Source organism: Brassica napus, chromosome A3 (assembly GCF_020379485.1).
Source record: "Brassica napus cultivar Da-Ae chromosome A3, Da-Ae, whole genome shotgun sequence".
Lineage (NCBI taxonomy): Eukaryota > Viridiplantae > Streptophyta > Magnoliopsida > Brassicales > Brassicaceae > Brassica > Brassica napus.
The window spans coordinates 13,231,506-13,254,319 of record NC_063436.1 but is presented as its reverse complement, the minus strand read 5'-3'; the positions used below and the strand labels follow the sequence as shown (position 1 = coordinate 13,254,319).

The following is a 22,814-nucleotide window of genomic DNA, read 5'->3' as shown; positions in this document are numbered from 1 at the left end:
CAGCTTCAACTCGTGCATATGGTTCCAAGCTGAAAGTAAAGCCTACAAACCATGACCAGACTTCGATCCCCAATATAATATGAGACTTGAAAAGGACCAATCATAAAACTAAAGTCTAAAGAAAAACATATAAAATTTGGACCAATTGGTTCAATCGGATGGGTCCATCGCATCATCCTACCTATAATGTATAAATGCTGATTTAAAGGAGCATAAATAAAATAAACTAAAAAGGAGAAAAACACTTTCTTCCATTACAAGAAACATAGTAGCCCTAGTTTCCTAGTCTCAAATCTCACTGTGTACAAACTAGAGAATTAGTCTTTTCTCATCCTCTCAAAGATCTAAACAATCTCGGTATAACTAAACCGAATATTTTTAAAATTAGGTGAACAAGTTTACAAGCTAGTAAACCGGGATTCTCACTCGCACTTTCTACTCACTCCAAAGAATAGTTAGAAACCAAAACATTTGCCGGAGCGGCTGAGTGGATATATACGAACTCCATGCTTTTGCCTGCCGGTAAAGATTTCATCCATGAAGGAAAACCATATGAGTTTCCTGTTTTCGTCACACCCCATATTGGACCATAGAGCTTGGTGATTGATATCTTCAGATTTTTCAACGTTTTTGTAGATCTATTGGTTAATTTCGTTGAGTATCGGTAATAAACCTTTCCTTCGTTTATCCACGAGCTCGTCATCTCCTGGGATATGGTAATGGGACTAAGAGAAGAAGCTGCTAAACAAGAAACAAATTGGTGAAGTTCTTAAACCGAATTGAATTGACTTTTTCACAATGAGTTGGCATAAGAAATATAAAGATGACAAACCTGGAGCTGGAGGTGTAGTCGGTTTCCTTTTGGGTATAGGTGCTGGTTTTATGATAACCGGACTTGGAGTCGGACTAACACCTGAAATAGAACGCGGTTAGTAATGACCGGTTCACAGAATTGATTTGAAACTGAAAATTACAGCAGAAAAATTAACAGGAAAACGGTAACAGTTACTTGAATCTCGTTTATTATTTAGAAAGCTGTTAATCAGACAATGTATTCTGTAAATCATACCTGGAAGTCTCTGGTCAAAACCGGTCGGACCGGAAATTAATCGGGCTAGTACACCAAGGAGAGGCGCATTGTTGTAAGTCGTTGGTTCGGTTTGCTCGTAATTGTCCCGGTTGTCAGCAAAGTTGTCGTAGGCGTCAGGTCCACCCACGAGGGCCCCGGTCAAGACGTTCGGGTCGCTTGCTTTGCGGCTATACCACGTTGCGTAACCACCACGGCAAGTCACGAACTTTTGATCGACTTTATAGGAGACAATTGACGAGCCACGATGATGAACTTGCCGAGGATAGTTATGTCCGTATCCCACCATGTAGCTTGTCCCTCTAGGGTTGTCTCCGAGTATGTAGTCCACCTGATTATTTTTTACTTCATTTTAGTACTAATTTGGTTCCCGATTTGGGGTGAGGTGAGTGAGTAAATGATAAAAGTATTGGAGCAAACCTGTGATTTAGAGAAATCAAGGAGTTGGGATGGAGACACGTTTCCTTGAGAGCAACGGAGGTTTCTTTTGGAGGAAGAGAGATAATCAGAGTAAACGGCGGCCAAGAAAGAAGCACTAGTGACGAACTGCATGTTGTTCCACCGTTGTCGGAAAATCAAACCGCCGGGAGTTTTCTGAATGTTCTTTGTACTTTTACCTAACATTGAACACATAAACTGTTCTGCTTTCTCTTGGTACCTCTCGAACACAGCCGTGTGTTCTCCAGCTTTCCCTTGCATCAAAATCTATAAAACAAAGCAAATTTTGGGTTAGTCACAGCAAATTAAGTAAACCAAATCAAACCTGTTGAATTCAAATGACTACCTTAGCAACAAGGGTCTGGACACCGGCGTATTTAACATCCCAACCAAACTCCCTCATCGACCAGCCCGTACCGCCCATTGAGTCGCCATTCTTGCCGAGGTAATCCAAATAATATTTATCATTGGTTGCTTGATATAACCACGCAGCAGCCCACAGTAATTCATCCTGATCATATACAAATTTGGGTTTTGTAAAAAGTTATGAATTAAGGAATGTTATTTATTTATAAAAGATTTCCAGGATGGATAGAAATGCAGCGTTTTATACATTGTAACCGCTGACTGAGCCGTAGTATTTCTGTGCCACCGTGATGCTGCTATCGTACTTGCCCCTATATTTGTCCGCAAATTCAAATAGCTGCCAACATAAGATAAGAGTAGAGCTGCAATCAGTGGCAATATCGCAATTATCATTAAGTGAGAGGTTATATTTACGACCTATGTTCCTTGCACATAAAATTTTCAAAAACTTGTTTTATATTTTCGCAGTAAGTATTTCACTGAAATCAAGTATCTAGCATTTAAGCCTTTGTATATTATATACGCAAACTCAAGCCATGTGCTTAATTAACCAAACCGGGTTTTAAATATTGGTGTCTTGTTAAATTTCAGTCTTTACCGTTAGTGCTTCATGTGGAGAGGTTTACCTCATGAGCGTGGCGGAGTAGCTCGGCAGAGTATGATGGATCAGACCGACGGAAGACGATGGAAGCAGCAGCCATTGCGGCAGCGGTTTCTCCGGCGAGGTCCGAACCGGGATTATTCCGGTCAATCTTGTAAGCCCTACGGTCAGTGGTCATTTCCTCTGGTCTTTGCCAGCAGTAATGATCCGACTTACCATCTCCCACCTATACAGTTACAAACATCATCAAGACCAAATTTATATTATATAGATAGATAACTAATGAAAATGTGTAATGTTATTGTTACCTCTCCGTAGAGAACGTTAGGTTCAGGGTGAGCTTTAATGAAATAATCAGTTCCCCACTTAACGGCGTCAATAGCATTGCCAAGTTCACCGTTAGATTCAAGCTGGCCACCGTATTCTATGATGCTCCAACACATTGTCGTCACCGTGAAAGCCATTGGAAGCCCAAATTTCACATTGTCTCCGGCGTCATAGTATCCTCCCACTAGATCCACCTGCTCATTTTAAATTTATTATTTAATGAGAAAAACCATGTTGTAGCATTAGTCAATGTTTTACAAAATCGACTTCTTACGAAGGTTAGGTAGCCAAACCCATCGAGACACTTCGATTTTGATTATAGGTTATTTAAAATTATTAGTCAACAAAAAGTCAACCGTTTTGTTTTCGATCTAGGCACCGATATATAATTATTTTAAAATATAACTCGTAGTATTAAAATACAAAAAATGGAGAATATATTTAATTAATGAAGGAATTTTATTACAAATCCAATTAAATGAGTTCAATTGATGAGGCAGTAAGTTCTTTTTCTAGATGACGATTAATGCATACCGAGTTTTTAAAAATACTGGTAGCATTAGTTAGCATTATACGAGTTTCAGTGTATAAAATAAAAAGGGAATTACTTACGCCGCTGGATTTGCCGTCGTTAAGACCGGAGTGAGATCGCCATGAAACTCTCTGGTTGGGAGGGAGATGTCCTGATCGCTGTGCTTCAAAGAAGATAATGCTTTTGCTCAGAGCTTGTTTATAGTCGTGCCCTGAAACTGCAAACTGAACTAACCCAAGAAAAAGAAGAACTGAAATGGTGGAAGTGGAAGAACTCATTTATTATATGTCTTTTGTGTTTTTTTTTGGGTACAAAGTTTGATCCTTTTCAATCAAAATAACTCGAGAAGATTAGTGGGTCCTGCTGGGACTATGTTAAATTTAATTTCTTGGATCTGTTCATGAAAAGGTTGATCCTTTTTAATGTAGAGATAGAGAGATATGGTTTGGTGAAGGGAGATGAGAAAAAGAGAGGTTTATATGGAAGAAAGTAAAGGAAGGTACTAGGAGGAGCGAAACCGGCAAATTTGGTAAAATGATTAAAAACAAATTATTCAAACTTTTAAAATGCTAATATAGTAGTAGTCTTTTCTGGGTCAATATGTAGCAGTAGTCTTTTATGCAAATGTAACAATGTGTCGGCAGACAAAGCTTTGATTCATCTAGCAGTTGTTTTTCACATGATCTTGAAAAGATTTTGGAAAATATCTTCTACATATATAAATTAATGAAAAGAGAATAAAAGAAAATTAAAATATATTATAACTTCCTTCATATATATCAAGATTAAGGAGTAAAAATAGCATAATTTATCATACAGAATAAAACATGTTAAAGACGTTTAAAAATGTGCAAGTGCATTCTTCTACATCTTATTCTGTCTGTCTTGAAGTGTTAGACAAAATTTTGAATTATTTTCAAAGAGGACAATCATAGTTGTCCTTCCACCCATTACGGAAGCTTCGAATCTTCCATGCATCAAAACAAATGCCACAGAATATTATTACCCCATTGTTTATGAAAAAAAAAAACTGAAAATCTTGTCTTCTGTCTTCAGATCTTAACCCAAACTTTAGGACTTCAATACTATTCCCATATAAGTAAGAGTTATTATATTCGTGTCGATAAACAAATCCAATATCTTTTTCTTATTGATAACTAGATGATAACCCGCGCTCTGCGCAGAATGATTTTTTTAAAATATATTGTATTTAAATATAATAAATAGTATACTTTGCTATAAATAACTTTTTTGTACATTTGAATCTTAGGAGTGGACATTCGGGTATAATTTGGTTTGGTTCGATTTGGCTCGGTTCGGTTTGTTTTGATCTTTGCAAGTTTGATTTAATTCGAATCTTTGCGGGTTTGGTTTGAGTTTGGATTCAGATAACTACTTTAACTTTAAAAACAAAATAAAATTCATATTTACTTTAAATATCTCAAAATCTAAAAATAAAAATAATATATAACATATATATTAGAATAATGTATGCCAAAATACTTAAACTTAAAATAAAATTTGGTTTATCTTAAATATTTGGATATGAAATAAATAGATATTTTAAGTAATTTTGGTATTTTGAGTATCCTTTAACTATTTTAAACATGTACTTTTAACTATTTATATATATTTTTAAGTACTTTGGACAACTTAAAAACATCTTATATATTTTGTATATTTTTTAAATATTAAATTTAAAAATAATTAATATATTTAAGTATATATATATGGTTCGAATATATTCGGACACCCGTAATATTTTGTTTCGGATCCGGTTCCATTTTGGTTCTTTAGATACCAAAATTTTGAACCCGTTCGGATATCTAACCAATTTTTATTAAAGTTCATTACTACCTTTGGTACGATTTTTTGGATTCAGATTTTTTGCCCAAACCTATATTTTTTATTGTAACAAAATTTTAAACAAAATTGATGATGATTCGTATTGATTTTGGGTATGCAATCATTTTTAGGCCAAAATACATTCTTCTATGTACGTGGCACATCTAGTTAAGGAAAACAATGGACTGAACTAAAGAAAACATTACCATTTCAGATTTTTAATCGACACTTTCAAATTATTCATTTTCGGTATTGTGACGAAGAGAAAGGGGGTAAAGGTTACGAAAGCAAATTTGTTGTGCAATCCATATTCTCGCTAGATGATTTCAATAGCTTCTAAATAAATCTTTGGTGTATCGACCGAGATTTAGTAATTTATAGACGTTTAAAAAAATTAAAATATAACATATAAGAAAAAAATCTAATTTTTTTATTATATGGTTAATGTGATTGTTTAGTTTATTTTAAAAAATATAAACTTTCAAATATGAGAAAATCTCGTGATAAATAAATTGTATTATGTTGTTATCGATTATTTGGTGTGCAAGTCAAGTTAGTATGAATAATATCTTGTTAAGAATCTTGTAGATAAGGATTATATTTTTGAAATATTTGCTGAATAATATCTTTGTAATTTTCTTGTAGGTAAGGATTATATTTTCGAAATTAGTAGTTACAAATATTTTTTAAATAAATAATACATGTAATTCCTAACTTATACTCTATTTTTTTTAAATAGATTTTTATAAATAGATATCATATTTTGGCACTTTTGAAATTATATTATTGACTTTTATATAATGACATGTATCTCTAAGTCATGTGTTCATAATGGCATGTAAGTTAAAGAGGAACCAAACATATACATGTTCGGTATAGAGAAAATTATATGATGTTGATAAGAGAAAATTATAAATCAACTTAGAGCAAAGTTTAATCTATAGGAGAGTTATTGAATTGCTAATATAATTGTAAATATACAATCGGTATAGTTTAATAGAGTAGATAGAACATAATTCAATAGAACATAATTCGTTTGGTTGTTATAATATAATAGATTGTTGGTTTAATTTAAGTTATCTAGTTTTAATTTTATTGTATAATTAATTGTAACTAACAGGATATGGTCCATAAATTATGTAACACACTAACAAACTTGAAACAGTCCAAAACTTAAATGACAACTTCAATGGTAGATAAATTGAGGACTCTATTTTAATAGTGTAGATGGTAGAAATATAAACCTGTAAACAGTAACAAACCTAAAGATCGATTTATGAAGATACATTTAATAAACTAATAGATGTTCACAACTTTATATTGAACAGATTCTTATATTTACAACCACAAGGATATCATACACCAACTAAATGCCGAATAGTGGGACTTGGGAATGGATGACCACATGACAAACAACACACGCTCCGAATTTAATTCTCCATCCAGAGCAAAATAGTATTTTATCAATATCATATAAAATTGCATAGCCGTCAAAACAAATCATATAATTTTGCATAGCCTTCATAGAAAAATTGACATGTGAAAGCTAATATGGAGGATGAGATAGTAAGGAAAGGTAAACGGTGGGTCTAAATCACATTTTCATTGGAGTTGGATGTTGCCAACCGCAGACACTGTCTGTCGAAGATGGAAGTTGAGTTCTTTATAGTTAAAATTTTCTATTGTTAAATAAGTTATTTCTTTGACCAAAAAAAAAAAGAAGTTATTTCTATAGCTCATACATTATCAGATTTAAATCTATGAAACATTATATAACTTATAGTTGACGTGTTATTAACGTTTTGTGTCATTAGAAATTTTAGATCTTTTAGACATTCATTAAAAGATAACATTGTCCAATCAACTTTTAATTAATTAATTAAATAGATTATAATATTTTAATATATTTTAAGTTTAATTTTAAATACATATTACGTTTTTAATTATAAAAACATCGCATATAATTTTTACTCTATATTTAAAAACATAATATTAAAAACAAAAACAAAATATTATATTGGATTACAATATTATAAAATTAGAAAAATATAAATATTTAACTTGAAAACACTATAAACTACTATAAATTATGTTATTTGATTATATGAATGGGCTAGTTTATCCACTAAAAACGCAAAATATTTAAATCGGTTTGAGACAAGTTAAAGAACATAGTTTCTATCTCATTTCAATTATGAAAATTACTGAAAACAATTTTCTACCAATGTAAAACGGGTAGGATAAATTAACTTATGTCAATTATAAAAGAATCTATAAAACTAAGTCCAATAAAATGAATTGAATACACAAAAATGATCCGCAAATATAAAACCATTTATTAAAAAAACATTTGTTAAAATAATTATGTGTTTCAAAAACGCAGATATGAATCTAGCTCAAGTTAAACAAAATTTTCATTTATATAAAGGCAAAAAGTGTTATTTAGATACCCAAATTGCCATGTTACTTGTTATTGTTTGGAACAATGTTTTAAAAATTCAGTTTATTTTTCGTTTAGGCGATAAATCGATTATAAAAAAAAATATTTAATATTTTTTAAAATTTCGGCATAGACATTGCTTAGACACTAATCTTTTATAAAGTTCCAACTTATCACCTGCTGCTTTTTTTACATTGAAATCACAATATATATAATTACTACTAATCATTTTACAAAATAATCTAAACTGTTTAAGTTCGTTAACAAAAAAATGCACTTTTAGCATGCTTAACGAAATAAGGTAGAGAGGCCGAACTCTGAGAAAAAAAATATAAGTATACTTTTCGTACTCTGATTAGTAAACAAGGTAAAAGTATATGTTTTAAGCTCTTAAATGTACATACAAACTTTGATATATTACTCTTTTATTTACTAAATTTATGATCTGGCTTAGATTGAGGTTTTGGTGTCCACCTCTCCAAAACTATAGTCCAGTGGTTGTAAAATCATAGATGATCTTTAAGTACAGTCTGCATATATTTCTCCCGTTATAAGATGAATTGATATCGATACAGAGACATGCTTCAAACTCTAACCTAAACTCATGGCCGAATCTGAGATTTTAGAGGTTTAAAACATTTATTACAAGTATAATAACAAAATATATTTTTTTCAAAATTTGGAAATTTACACCTATTTAAAAATCTTTCAAAATTTATGGAGGTCAAAGCCAATGTTTCAGTGGCCTATGCTCAGATCCGGCATTTCATAAACCCTAGCATATATCATCCGTGCCATCAATGGGCAGTCAGGATTGATGAGTCTTTTCATAAGACTTAGTTCCATACTCATGGAAAACTTGAAAACGAGGACATCAGCCAGCCAATGTAGTTTTGCTCGTCATCGTCAATCGGCCTTGTGGAGTGAATTAGGCATAACCAAGGTGAGATCGAAGTTAATAATATGAATTCTGAAAGCCAGAACAAACTCAATTTTGGTAAGAGATCAAGCCAGACTACAGAAAATTTCCACTTAATGATGCAATATTATACTAAGAATAATTATTTGGAAAATCACATAAACGTACACATGATTGACAAGCTCCGGAGAGAATAGGTAAATCCCCAGGTGAGAAAAGTAAATAGACAATTGTGGAGATACAAAATATTGTTTACAACACAAACTGTCATAGAAATATTGTTCTTCACGTGCTATATAGGCTGTCGTACCGATTACAAATCTCATGCACGTGTGTATTTTTAATTACCACACTAAGAACTGCCCAGCTGTAGTTTAATACATATAACTAAAAGGTTTGAACAGCAATTTGAATTCGATTTTGAATTTAACTGCATTATTTTATCTGATTTGAATTTATTTGCACTCTTTACTCGGATTCAACTCTCATTTATTAATGCTTCTGAAAATACGAGATGGACATACAAAAAGGACACGTGAATCCTGCTACTAACAGCGTAGCGAAGCTTCTTTTCTTTGTCAACGCATAGCTAAACAAATATATTATTTGATTTATTTTTTGTGTTTATTTGTGTAACCAAAAAGGAAAATTAGTTTTGTAGAGAAAGTAAGAGTAAAATAGAAAGAGAAAATATATTTTTGGTTACTTAGCAAATGTAAGTTTTTTTTTTGTGGTTATAAAGCGCAATTTCTGTTTGTTTTTTTGTTAACTCTTATTAGACCTAACAACATAATATAACCTTTTTGTAGAAAACGAAAAAAGCTAACAGCCCTATATAATATAACCTATCTTCATAAGCATATAATTTGTGAACACAATTGTGGATTCTAAAGTCCACATTAGATATTTGCTAATGATAGTTTATAATAAATTGGAGAAAAGAATTTTGTGGACAACAAAATTCTGAGAACATAACGATGTTATCGGATTCAGTTGACGAAAATGAAATTTGATATTGATGTTAACAAAAAAGGTTTACAAGGTATAATCGAACAAGACTAACTAAGCTAGAACTAAAAGCTAAAAGTAGTGAGATTGAAGTCGATGTTGATGGTAATGATGTCTAGGTCTTAGAACGTGTCTCTTCTCCGCCTTGAGTCGTTTAATTATTGGCGAGAATCTCAAGATCTTTCTTGAATTGGTCTAGGCCTATGATCCACTTTGGATCGATCGTAACTGTGAGACTAATCTTTTTTTTCCTCTGGCCAACCGAACCTTCTCTAGCATACAATTATTGGACCTAACAACAATGTTGTAAGAATACGAAAGAAAATTGATATGAATTTTCTTAAAATAAAAAAGATTAAAATTACAAAGAAAAATTTATATAATAAATTGACATGGATATCCAACAAAAGATATAATATATCCTATATAACCATTATGATTGGTTATGATATTATAAGTTTATCATTCATTATTTATCTACTCATTCCTCTTCTTTTTATTTTACTTTGTTCTTTGTTTATAAATTTCCTCCATTTTTTAATTTATATCTGCCAAATGTACTTTTTAAAGAAATATAAGCAAGAAAAAAGTCATTGGTGTAAAAAAGACAATAAAACGACACTGAGGTAAATGAATGATACGGTTACATATTTTCATCATAAACATGAAAATTTAGCGAATTAATTCAAAAATGTAAGCATTTACCGATTTACGTATCATAATAAAAAAAATGAAAAAAAATTCGACCATTTTCTTAAAATAACTAGATTTTTTTTTTCACTAGAGACAAATAAAATCAAGATTTAAAAATTTATATATTGGGATCATGGTCACGTGAAAGCATGTGACTGCCGACACTATGAAATGGGCCCTCCATGTGATCGAAAATTTGACACCTTCGTGCGTGAGAGCCCAACCGCTGTTTTATTGGTGCGGCCCATTTTCTACGTCATCACGTGATGCTTTGTATTCTATGAAACTTGAGAAACACAATAAATCAGGAACATACATTTCTGTTAGATACACTTACCGAACTTTCTTTAGACATTCGTATAAACTCATCAACGCACGTTCAACAATCAGCGATGGTTCCTAAACTAGGTTTATTGAAAGTTAAGGCATGCTTAGAAACAGTGACATACCTAGCTTTTCTGGGGTCTAAGGCAAAATTCAATGTGATATTGTTATTAAAAATATTATAAAAATAATTTCAGTGAATACAGTACACTTAAGAATAAAAAATATAATAGATACTTTTAACAATATTATTTATATAGCATTAAAATTGGTGAGAGGTGAAACATATAAGCTCTTGTCTTCACTGGTGAAAAATATAATAGATATTTTAAAAATATTATTTATAGACCCAAAAACTTATCCGAATTATATATTTGAAAATCTAAAAGTTTATCTAAAACCCAAAACCATACCCGAAAATCCTAAATCCGAAACTTTAAAAATATCCATAATACAAAAAATATACTAAAAAACTCATATACACCTAATATATACCAGAAGTTTTGGGTATTCTGGATATCCCATAGGTTCTCGGATTCATATCGGATCGGGTCTAAGACCCGCGGGTCTTCCATGACAAAACTCAATAGGGTAAAAAGATCGGTTCGGTTCCTATCCAAATCAGAATTTTTCAGGTTGGTTTCAGATCAGTTTCTGGATCCGAGTAAAATGCCCATGGCTAGCCGAGTACTTTTCTAAACTTCATTCTAACGATTTGTAATTTGTTTGTAACGAAATATGATTGGCTTGATCCTATTCAAAAAATATGTAGACAGCCTATAACTGGGTTCATCTATAACATGATAAATCTTTTTTTTGTATTCTTATTTTTTTTTGGTCAATATCAAAAGGGAAATAGCACCCTAAGTCTGTAAAAAAAATTAATAACTAGCTGAGAACCACTTTACCGTAATATGCGAGGATATAATATGTATTTTCTATAGTAATACATTTATGTCCTCACAAACAACCGGCTACACCTGAAAGAGAAAAAAATTAAATAACTTTTTTTTACCTTTTCTCCTTTTAGTTTGTGGATCTTTCTTATTCACATAAATCATAAAAATAAATTTTAATAGATAAGGTTATTTAGTTTCTTTGAGATTTATGGTGAAAGCCGACGACACCAAAACTGTTCACCGCGAAGAGTTTTGGCAGATTAAAGAACCGTGTTCGAGATATTCTTGTTTCATGCGACGCGTGGCGATGAAAATTATGGACTCTCGACATTGTGTTTGGCAACGGCGGCGGTACAACTTGTTAGTGTTAGTTGGAGTTGCAGGAGCCAATCCGATTCAATTTCGACGATGCATAGTAGAGGAGAAAATTTGAGAGAGGTTAGTTATCTGTACATAGAGTAAACCAACCATAGTAAAGACTTCTAAACACATAGTATAGAACCAATGTCTGTTTATATGTGGCGGTGCTTTGTGTATTGCTTACGTATTTACAACTAAAGTAGTCTATATGTAATTTGTATATAGAGGAGACATATAACATAGTACAGACTTCTAAACACATAGTACGGAACTCGATGCTTGTTTGTGTGCATCGGGTGTTTGGATGTTTCTGTTTGGATTGTCTTGTGGTGGAATGGTGTTGTGTATAAATAGAGTAGTACATATGTATGTCCACATAGTATAGTAATTGTTATAGAAGTGGTTTTCACTTTAAAGATATTGTGATTTATGAACCTAATCAGGTGATGACTCTTATGTGATTGACAATTATAATCTAATAGATGTTCTTTTTTCTGATGGTGAGGACTAACCATAATAGGTCAGTGAATTTGTATTGGTGTATCAGAAAAAGAGAAGAAATCTCACCAATCATACATTTGGATTTAAAGTTTAGTGGTTTGAGTTGAAGATATAGTATTTGAAGGGTGAAAGTGAGGTTAAGATTAAGGTTTATGATAAAAAAAAATAACTTTTCATAATTTTTGATAACTTGATTAAAGAGAAAAAGACCAAAATAGCACTAAATCAAGTTTTTGTTCCCAAACTAGCACTCAAGGCCAAAAATCACAAAAATAGCATTCAAGGGATGGAGATTAGAGTTTAGAATTTAGGGTTTAGGGTTTAGAGTTTAGATTTTAGGGTTTAGAGTTGAGAACTGAGGTTTTGGGAATAAGATTTCAAATTTTGAAAATAAAAAAAATTTAAATTTTTCAAAAGATAAAATGCTATTTTGGTCATTTTAGTTTTTGAGTGCTATTTTTGTGATATAAACTTAGAAATGTGCTATTTTGGAGATTTGCCCCTGATTAAATTGTAATATACTATATATATATGATGTTTTAATTCATTTGTATTTGGTTTTTATACAATGTTCTAATTTATTAATATGTATACTACATGTTTATCAATTTTAACATCAGTCCTATAGTATTTTGTATTCAATGTTTTATGATCATCATCAACTCTACCTAAATATTAAGATTGATGGTATAACTGGACTAAAAAATGTTAAATATTATTTGTTTTCAATAATGTCGAAATCAATGTCATATCTTTAGTATCACTTGCAAATTTGGGTAGACAGCAAATTCTTCCGTATCAAAATCGTGTTTACTCTCAGGACTGTACTGTAGGCCCGGGCATTTTACCCGGATCCGAAGATCCGACCCGAAACCGACCCGAAAAAACCCGGTTCGGATAGGAACAGACCCGATCAAATTACCCTATCGGATCTTGTTGCAGAGGACCCGCAGATCTTGGACCCGACCCGATCCAAATCCGAAACCCGATGGGTACCCGAATTAATAATATAAATTAAATAAAATGCATCAAGGGAGAATCGAAGACGGGTTATTCATCTAGAGAACATGGAGGTCAACCATTAGAAAACAACAAATTGTTATTGTATCTCGCATAGTTTAATATATACATATTTTAATATTATAAAAACATAAATTTTGAATAAAATTTCGAATATTTTCGGATATATAAATATTTTTCAGATATTTTTTTGTATTTTTAGGTCTTTTTTAAATCGAAACCGGACCGAATCCGACCCGAAACTGAACCGATAAATTCTAGTTACCCGAATGGGTCTAACTATCTAAGACCCGACCCGACCCGGACCCGGTACGATCCGAACTGACCAGGAACCGAAAATTTGAAATTACCCTATCGGATCCTAAACTCTTAGACTCGAAAAACCCGAATCCGAAAAGACCCGATCCGAATCCAATCCGACGACCCGAATGCCCATGCCTACTGTACTGTTTTCAGATTAAACAATAATCAACCATTTGAAACTAAAAACGAAGGTATAAATTTCGAATTTATCATTGTTCTCTTTGGCGCTCACTAAAAAATGTTCTTTCTAGATTCGCACGTGCAAGTCTCCGATCATCATCTTCTCCGCGAACCTGTGGCGGCGGACCTCAACCATCCATCTCCCTCTCCGCCATGTGCCAACGGCCACCGATCAACGGTTTCTCTCCGCACAGACCAAGGCGGAACGTTCTGCTTCCTCTGCTTCTCCGATCTCGTCTCCAATCCACGCGCCCCCACCGTCCACGTCTCCTACGCGCTTCACCAGCTCTCGATCGCTCTCTCCGAGCCTACCTTCCTCCGAACACTACTCTCCTCACACGTTCGCTTCCTCGTATCGCCTCTCGTCAACGCTCTCTCAATCTTCGATGATGCTCCGATCGCGAGCCAGATTATGGATACGATCTCTCTTCTCTGTTCCGCTGAGGAATGTTCCATCGGCGAGGAGTTTGTGGAGATGGTCTCTGCTCAGCTCTCTTCTGGTGCCTTGGGTTGGAGCCGACGACAGCTTCACATGGTATTGTTGCCTTTCCAGGGTTTCAATTGGGGATTCTAGCTGAGACTTTTATCTGATTGATTAGGTTTAGATGTGCAATTGCAATTCATCTTATTAGGTTTCTGAAAATGCGATCTCTCATACGTATTGTTGCTTAATGACTGTGTGTTGCAGCTCCATTGCTTTGGAGTTCTTCTGAGCAGTGAGAAGATAGACATCAATTCTCACATAAGAGATAAAGAATCTCTTGTTTGCCTACTTGTTGAAGGTCTTCAATTACCTAGGTAGTAATGTGGATACGCCACTTGTTTTTTGTATCTTGTGTGTATGAGGAGGCGTGTTGTGATTTATCTTTTTTCTTTGTCATGCTAGTGAGGAGATCCGCGGTGAAATCTTTTTCGTTCTATACAAATTCTCTGCTCTACAGTTCACAGAACAGGATGTTGATGGAGCTGAGATTCTTTCTTCATTGTCTCCTAAGCTCCTATCCCTATCCTTGGAAGCTCTTGCTAAGACACAGAGAGATGAGGTTCGCTTGAATTGTATAGGTTTGTATGAGCTTCTCTCCTATCTGCTACATTCTTATGTGGTTAGCATAGATTTTAATGCCTTACATTCATTACAAGTTTGCTATCTTTAAGCTAACGTTGATCTTGAAACTTTGTAGCCCTTTTGACCACATTAGCCCAGCAAGGTCTTTTAGCTAATTCACGTACAAGTCCTGTCAGCAGCATGAGTTTGGATGAAGTGGATGATGACCCCATGCTGACGGCTGAGACTGTAACAGTCAGGCCTTGTTTAGATATCTTGTTTGCTGAAGCCATCAAAGGTCCGTTGCTTTCCACTGACAGCGAGGTGCAAATAAAAGCCCTTGATCTTATCTTCCATTATGTGTCCCAAGAGAGTGTTCCAAGCAAACAGATTGAAGTTCTGGTAGAAGAAAATGTTGCTGATTATATATTTGAGATACTGCGGTTATCAGGTAATGATAGCCTCCTCGATAACTGTGATCAGAACTTTTTTCTTGATGCATTAGACTTCAATAAAGTTGTGAATAGAAGAAAATAACAGTTTTTTTCAATTAGTCTACAAACTCGCCTTCAATTATAATTTCTGTTTGGCTCCTTTCTTTTTCTCTCTTACCGTTTTGTCTTTCGGAAGCTCACATCTGCACGAGCATTGATAGATTAATGTTTCTGACTGACGAACTCATTTTCATGAACAGAGTGTAAAGATCATGTCATCAACCCATGCCTCAGAGTTCTTGATTTGTTTTCCCTAGCCGAGCATTCCTTTCGGAAGAAACTTGTTATTGGGTTTCCTTCAGTCATCCAAGTGCTTCACTATGTAGGCGAAGTTCCTTGTCATCCTTTTCAAGTCCAGACACTAAAGCTTGTTTCTAGCTGTATTTCTGATTTCCCTGGGATCGCTTCAAGCTCTCAAGTTCAGGAAGTTTCTCTGGTTCTGAAAATGATGCTTGAAAGATATTATTCACAAGAGATGGGATTATTTCCGGATGCCTTTGCAATTATCTGCTCAGTCTTTGTTTCCCTAATGAAAACCCCATCTTTTGCTGAGACTCCAGATGTGTTTAAATCATTGCAAGACTCCCTAAGACATGCCGTTTTGGTCTGTCTTAGTCTCCCTGAGAAAGATTCAACTCAGATCTCGCATGCAGTCTACTTTCTCAATGAAGTATATGCATACTGTACTTCACCAACATCCATAAACAATACTGGTTGCATTGAATTAAGACAATGTGTTATAGATGTGTGTGTATCACATCTACTACCGTGGTTTCTTTCTGATGTCAATGAGGTCAATGAGGAATTAATTCTTGGCATAATGGAAAGCTTTCACTCCATTCTTCTTCAGAATTCAGATGTTCAGGCCATGGAGTTTGCGGAGATACTTGTTTCAGCAGATTGGTTCAGCTTTGCATTTGGATGTCTAGGAAACTTCTCTAGTGATAAGATGAAACAGAGGGTATATCAGATGCTCAGTTCCCTTGTCGATGTTCTTCACAGACAGAAATTGGGGTCGCATATCAGAGATGCTCTTTTCTGTCTTCCTTCTGATCCACAAGATTTGCTGTTTTTGCTCGGGCAAGATAGTTCCAACAATCAAGAGTTGGCTTCTTGCCAGTTTGCAGCTTTGGTTATTTTCCATACCGGTTGGATACACAATGACAGGTGACTTATGCTTTTCATTTCGAATTATGTTTTTGGATGGACGAACTAAGGATCTGCAATTTGTTTCTCTCTTCCTTATGTTCTTTTGCATCTTTTGCAGGCTTGCAGATGATAAGCTTGTTTTCGCTTCTTTGGAGCAATACATTCTTGTCAACAGGACAAGTTTAATCTCGGATTCTCCAGCTGTGCTGCAACTAGTGAATCTATATAGTATTTGCAGGAGTCTTCAAAACAAGCGATACCAGATATCTTACAGTCTAGAAGCCGAGAGGATAGTCTTCCATCTACTAAACGAATATGATTGGGACTTGGGTTCCTGTGATATTCATCTAGAATCGCTCAAGTGGCTTTTTCAACAAGAAAGTATCAGCAAAGGTTTAACTTACCAGATCCAAAAGATTTCCAGGAACAACTTAATTGGAAAAGAAGTTCACAATGTATATGGAGATGGCAGACAGAGATCACTCACGTATTGGTTCGCAAAGATGATATCAGAAGGAGACAACTATGCCGCAACTCTTTTGGTTAACTTGCTGACCCACCTTGCAGAGAATGGAGACAAAGAGAGTGATGTTATCTCAATTTTAAATATAATGACGACGGTCGTTTCTAAATTTCCAACTGCCTCCAACCATTTATCCATGAATGGCATTGGGAATGCAATTCATAGACTCGTTTGTAGTTTTAGAAACTCATCCATGGGAACATCTTTCCCTACACTACTTGTGCTAATATTCAACATTCTAGCTTCTGTGCAACCTGGAGTGCTCAAAAATGATGAATCCTGGAATGCTGTGTTTATTAAGGTGTGGCCACTTAACCTTTTCTCTACCAACACTGTCATCTTTTTAATTGAAGGTCTCATTGAAGCCTTTTTGTTTTGTAGTTGTTACACTATTTAAGCTTGCGAGACACTGCCATAACACAGCCAGACCATGAAGGTATGATGGTGATTGGCATTCTTTGCTTGGTTCTGTACCACTCATCACATGGAGCACTTTTGGATTCTTCAAGAATTATCATGGTGAATTCGTACTTGGTATCGGCAATCAACAATGTGGTTGATGTAGCTTGCTCAAGGGGTCCAGCATTGACTCAGTCTCAGGATGAAACTGAAATCTGGGAGGCTCTAGCATTCACATTACCTCTCTGCTTTTTCTCATTAAGAAGGTACGTAGCTTCTGAAGTTTGTGCACGCTGATAGATCCTACATCTAACGGTTCTGACTCCCATTTGGCCTTGTAGCCTGCAGATTGTTCTCGCTGGAGCTGTGGATTGGCAAACTTTCTGTGGCCCATCGAGCAACCTGGAAACACTACCCGTAGTCTGCATCCAATGCCATAATTTGTGCAGGTTGATGCATTTTGGAACACCGCAAATCAAGCTCATGGCCTCTTATTGTCTCTTGGAGCTGTTCACTGGACTGTCACAGCAGATTGACATTAGAAAAGAGCAACTACGTTGTTCATCGAGTTACCTTAAATCAATGAAGGCTGTTTTATGTGGTCTGGTATTCTATGATGACATAAGAGTAGCCACAAACTCTGCGCTTTGTCTGTCCATGATAATGGGATGGGAAGACATGGAAGGAAGAACAGAGATGCTTAAGACCAGCTCATGGTACAGGTTTATCACAGAAGAAATGTCAGTGTCATTGGCCATGCCGTGTTCTGCATCAATTACCTTTGTGAACCACCACAAGCCTGCGGTCTATGTAACCGTCGCCATGCTAAGGCACAAGAACAAACCGGCGTGGCTGAGAAGTGTTTTTGATGAGTCTTGCATCTCTAGCATGATTCAGAATCTGAATGGGACGAATATCAGCAGCGAGATTGTGATTTTGTTTCGAGAGCTCATGCAAGCTCAGCTATTGAACTCCGACCAAGTAACCAAGTTGAATCTCGTATTCCTGGTTAGTAACTTCAGATAAGGCTAATAATAAAGTTTCAATACAGTTCATAACTATCTCGTTTGGCAATACTGCAGGCAAGCAGAAAACAGATGCAAAGGAATGGGACTCTAGACGAGACAGTTGAAGAACAAATGCAACGGACAGTTTCATCAATCCATGATCATGGTGAAGTCTGCAGCTATCTTGTTGACATGATGCTATCTAATTCTTTTGGACACACAAGTGGAAGCGAAGCAACATGCATTCAGAAGAAGAAACAGGTTCTCGCTGAAATGGAACAATTCTCCGAACGATTATCAACAAGAAGAGATTATGTTACTGATTCAAGGCCGTGTAAGGTCTATACAAGACAGAGAAAGAGGATACATGCAAAATGAGACAAATGGTGAAGAAGAGCAGATCTCTAGTGTTTGTACAGGTTGCATTGTGCATACTTAAGGTTTAGCTTTCTGATTTTGTTAACCAAAGTTCCATTTTATACTGGTTAGTTCTTGGTGTGGTTTCCACGTTTTATGAATATATAGACAGATATATGACACTTTGATCAAAAAAAAAAAAAAAAGACAGATATATGACACATCAGAAGGACTGTAAACGCTCGAACCTTTTCAGAGAGAAACTAATGAATCCACCTTGAATGGACACAAAGTTAGTAGTTACCTTATAAGAGAACCTACTTATGCATAATACCCTTTCGGATACTATCAGAAACAGCTTTTATTGGCAAGAATATAAACAAACACGTCTGGCTATGGAACAGTAATCGTTTTCTCCATGGAAAATTTCATGATTATGCTTGCTGGTTTGTTAAATTTTTTGTAAGGATGTGGATTATTGGTTCTCATGCAGTTTATCTCTCTATGATATATTTAGGCGTGTAGCTTTGAGATTAGTCTTTGACATTCTCTGATAGGTCCGTGTAACTTCCAATGCCTACCTACAAACTTCACATATTATGCTTGTCTACAGTTAGTTGTTCAAAAAAAAAAATGCTTGTCTACTGCTTATATGCATTTTCTAGATTGTGGTATTACTTTTCATATTTAAACTTGTGGAATCGGTATGAGGTCCTTTTGGGCCACAACGTGATAGAATAATATCCAAAGAGTTACACTGAAGAGACCTGATGAATTTCTAAGTACGCAATTGGGATCGATTAAACAGCTGAGAACAAATGTTCTCATTAAGTTATGTGCTATTGTCAAGTAAATTTGGGTAATTCATCTGTTAATTTTAAAAATTGAGAAATTCACTTTATAAATTCCAATTTAAACAAGTGGAGAATAAAATATGATTATTTTCCTAGAAAATGAGTGATGTTATTTACAATAATGACTCTTGACAAGTTGACCCAGAAAAATCAAATATGGCAGCAAAAACACTTTGCCTAAAACTACCAAAACTTCAAGACCCATAAGTAACAACTAAGTCATCTACGGCTTTAACTCCTCCAATACAAACCACAAAACCCATAAGTGACAACTAAGATTTTATCCACACGGCCACTATAAATAAATGAATACAGATGAGCCATACTGATCACATCACTCATCAGTAAATCAAGAAAGAATATTAAAATGGCGTCTTCCAAAGTATCTTCCATGCTTCTCTTTCTCTTTCTTCTCGTTCTTGTGTTTCACCAAATGGATAAAGCCCTTGGTGAACAAATCCAGCTCAGCAACCGCAAACTTAGTTAGTCTTTTTTCGTATTTAAATAATGTCAGCGTTTTTATTTTATTAGCTTGGTTTATTGAGAAGTTGTAATCAAAATTTTGTTTTTGGTTATCTTTCATTCCGCGTTTTTGTCATTAATTTTTTTTAAAATGGTATAACAAACTCACATATATTTTATAAAATTTTGATTGCTTTTAGTTTGTATTCTAAATAAATTATTTTAATTTTAAAAACAAAAGATAAAATCGATATAGTTTTGTTTACTGTTCTAGAGCAAAATTTACTTTAAAAATGAAAAAATAAAGCAAGTTTCATTGTACCTTGATAGGATTTTGAGTTGGGATTATCCGAATGGATAGACAAATGACTTTACGAAACTTTAACGCTAAATCACATAGGTGTAATTAACTCGTTTGGGTGTTTGTTGTGCAGAAGAGACAGGACATCATCAACAACTGACTGCAGGGCAGAGGCGTGTTCTTGCGAGATTTGATCACAAGAGAGCGGCCGACTGGATCCGTAAGGGCGCAAAAGCTGTTTGCAAAATCTACTGTCCCCCTCCACCGCGTTAAAGGTTTTCCAAGGCCAAAACATATGATCTCACGATGTCTGGATAAATGTTTCACAATTTGTCTATATAAATGTAATTCTGAAATTTTCTTGCAAAATAAAAGAGATTCTACCACCCGGATGGTGGTATGATTATATGTTGTTATAAGTTTTACTATTGTAAATTGTTTCGGTTCTAATGTTATATAAAGTTTATATAATCCTTATGCATCATTTACAAGGTTATATATAATATAAGTTATACATACTCTCCGAGACAATTTTAGAAACACTTTTTAGTACGGTGTATAATAGAATCACCAATGGGGACTTTTAAAATGGCAATATTTAAAATGGTTCAGGTTTTCAACGAGAGTCATTTGGCGGCAATATGAATAAAGATACTCAAGTCAACTCGAAAACCGTCTGGTTAGAAGCAGAAATCAAGTGGACCGAACTCTAGACAGTGGCCTATGTTTCAACGAGCTGGCGGTGTCAATATCCAAACTCAAAATGATGATGGCGCAGCACAGGAACGCTTCGTTTACTTTAACCAAAGATATTGTGTCCTTAGAAGAAATTGCCAAGAGACATTGTGCCATAAGGCCTCTGTCTGTGGAAGAATCATCATCTGCTGCAAGTGTTCCTGAAATGAGACTGGTCATGAACACTTAACAGCTTCAAATCGCTTATTTTGCTGCAAGAATATAGATCTGCAAAAAAATCGTGATGATAATGTTGGAGATAAACTTGAAAGTAACTTAAGTAACAAGTTATCTACATCGAGTTAGATTTGGAGTTATCCAAATCTAATATAAGTCCTAATGAGTTTAGGATTAAAGAGTTTTATATATAAGCAATGCGTGTGTGTGTTGGCTTTGTGTGAGTTTATGAGCTTTGTGTTCTTGAGGTTTTGAGCATATTTTCCTCAAGTGATTTATAAGAAGAGTTTCTTATTGAGAGTTATATCGTGTGTGTTCTTGAGACTTGGTAACTAGATTTGGTATCAGAGCTTACAGCAACGATCCTGATCAAACTATAACCATGGGAGACATCACGACATATGTGAAACCTAAAGGAGGCATAGGGCCTTCTTCGATCAGCTGTCCTATGTTGAATACAACCAACTATACTGTTTGGGCTATGCGGATCAAGGTTTTATTGAAGGTGCATGAAGTCTGGGATGTTGTTGAAGTAGAATCCGACGACAGCAAGAAGAATAACATGGCCACAGCATTACTCTTCCAATCCATACCTGAAGCGCTGATATTACAGGTTGGAGAATTAGATACTGCAAAGAAGGTCTGGGAAGCCATTAAAGCGAGACATATGGGAGCAGATAGAGTTCGAGAAGCTCGTCTACAGACTCTAAGTGCAGAGTTTGATCGATTGAAGATGAAAGAAACAGATACAATTGACGACTTTGTTGGAAAATTATCAGAAATCTCTTCGAAGTCAGCCTCTTTGGGTGAAACTATTGAAGAAACCAAACTTGTAAAAAAGTTTCTTAAAAGTCTTCCGAGAAAGAAGTACATTCACATTGTGGCGTCTTTAGAACAGGTACTTGACCTAAAAACCACAACGTTCGAAGATATCATTGGACGTTTAAAGGCTTTCGAGGAACGTATAGCAGATGAAGAAGAAGAAAAAGAAGATCAAACAAAACTTATGTATGCAAACAATGACGCTCAACATAACAATCGTGACAACACCAACAGCAACCGTGATTACAATGGTTACAGAGGACGAGGCAGAGGAGGACGGTTTTATAACAGAGGAAGAGGTCGTGGGCGGTCAAATTACAACTACGGTGGTGATCTTTCAAGGATAACATGCTTTAGGTGCGATAAGAATGGTCACTTCGCCATGGACTGTCCTGATCGTCTACTAAAACTACAAGAAACACGTGAGGCTAAAGATGAAGATACACAAGAGGCTGAGGATCTTATGATGCATGAAGTTATACTCTTAAACGAAAAGAACATGAATCCTCAAGACTTTGAGACGAATGTAGCGGGAGAGAATACATGGTATTTAGACAATGGAGCAAGCAACCACATGACTGGAAATAGAGATTATTTCCGCACCATCGACGAGACAATCATAGGAAAGGTGCGTTTTGGTGATGAT

The 22,814-nt window shown here is 34.9% G+C and overlaps 2 protein-coding genes across 4 annotated transcripts; one reads left to right on the top strand and one right to left on the bottom strand.

Moving 5' to 3' along the window:
- Nucleotides 1-109: 109 nt before the first annotated feature.
- On the bottom strand, nucleotides 110-4,850 carry LOC106442052 (endoglucanase 19). Of its 2 annotated transcripts, none has more exons than XM_048776029.1 (9): nucleotides 3,432-4,850; nucleotides 2,801-3,013; nucleotides 2,518-2,718; nucleotides 2,139-2,228; nucleotides 1,872-2,036; nucleotides 1,508-1,792; nucleotides 1,070-1,418; nucleotides 833-913; nucleotides 110-741 (listed from the first exon to the last, which is right to left on the bottom strand). In XM_048776029.1, the coding sequence occupies exons 1-9, from the start codon at nucleotides 3,627-3,629 to the stop codon at nucleotides 440-442; spliced, it is 1,884 nt and encodes a 627-aa protein (XP_048631986.1). In that variant the 5' UTR covers nucleotides 3,630-4,850; the 3' UTR covers nucleotides 110-439. The 2 variants fall into 2 exon arrangements, with proteins under 2 accessions (XP_048631986.1, XP_048631987.1); XM_048776030.1 differs by having other exon boundaries at nucleotides 110-738; nucleotides 3,432-4,846.
- A 5,989-nt stretch (nucleotides 4,851-10,839) lies between these two features.
- Nucleotides 10,840-20,905, top strand: LOC106438809 (protein PUTATIVE RECOMBINATION INITIATION DEFECT 1). 2 transcript variants are annotated; one of them, XM_013880097.3, is made up of 11 exons: nucleotides 10,840-11,917; nucleotides 13,915-14,378; nucleotides 14,532-14,641; nucleotides 14,730-14,905; nucleotides 15,025-15,339; nucleotides 15,583-16,549; nucleotides 16,650-17,355; nucleotides 17,436-17,719; nucleotides 17,795-18,461; nucleotides 18,536-20,153; nucleotides 20,568-20,905. In XM_013880097.3, the coding sequence occupies exons 2-10, from the start codon at nucleotides 14,256-14,258 to the stop codon at nucleotides 18,836-18,838; spliced, it is 3,651 nt and encodes a 1,216-aa protein (XP_013735551.2). In that variant the 5' UTR covers nucleotides 10,840-11,917; nucleotides 13,915-14,255; the 3' UTR covers nucleotides 18,839-20,153; nucleotides 20,568-20,905. The 2 variants fall into 2 exon arrangements, with proteins under 2 accessions (XP_013735551.2, XP_048631985.1); XM_048776028.1 differs by lacking the exon at nucleotides 10,840-11,917 and having other exon boundaries at nucleotides 12,917-14,378.
- The last annotated feature ends 1,909 nt before the right edge of the window (nucleotides 20,906-22,814 follow it).

Coding starts and splice junctions, on each gene's coding strand:
- LOC106442052 (XM_048776029.1), bottom strand. CDS start 3,629: ATGAGTTCTTCCACTTCCACCATTTCAGTTCTTCTTTTTCTTGGGTTA. Junction 3,014..3,431: donor ACGACGGCAAATCCAGCGGC/GTAAGTAATTCC, acceptor TAAAATGAGCAG/GTGGATCTAGTGGGAGGATA. Junction 742..832: donor GACTACACCTCCAGCTCCAG/GTTTGTCATCTT, acceptor TTTCTTGTTTAG/CAGCTTCTTCTCTTAGTCCC.
- LOC106438809 (XM_048776028.1), top strand. CDS start 13,902: ATGTTCTTTCTAGATTCGCACGTGCAAGTCTCCGATCATCATCTTCTC. Junction 16,550..16,649: donor GGTTGGATACACAATGACAG/GTGACTTATGCT, acceptor CATCTTTTGCAG/GCTTGCAGATGATAAGCTTG. Junction 17,720..17,794: donor TGCTTTTTCTCATTAAGAAG/GTACGTAGCTTC, acceptor TTGGCCTTGTAG/CCTGCAGATTGTTCTCGCTG.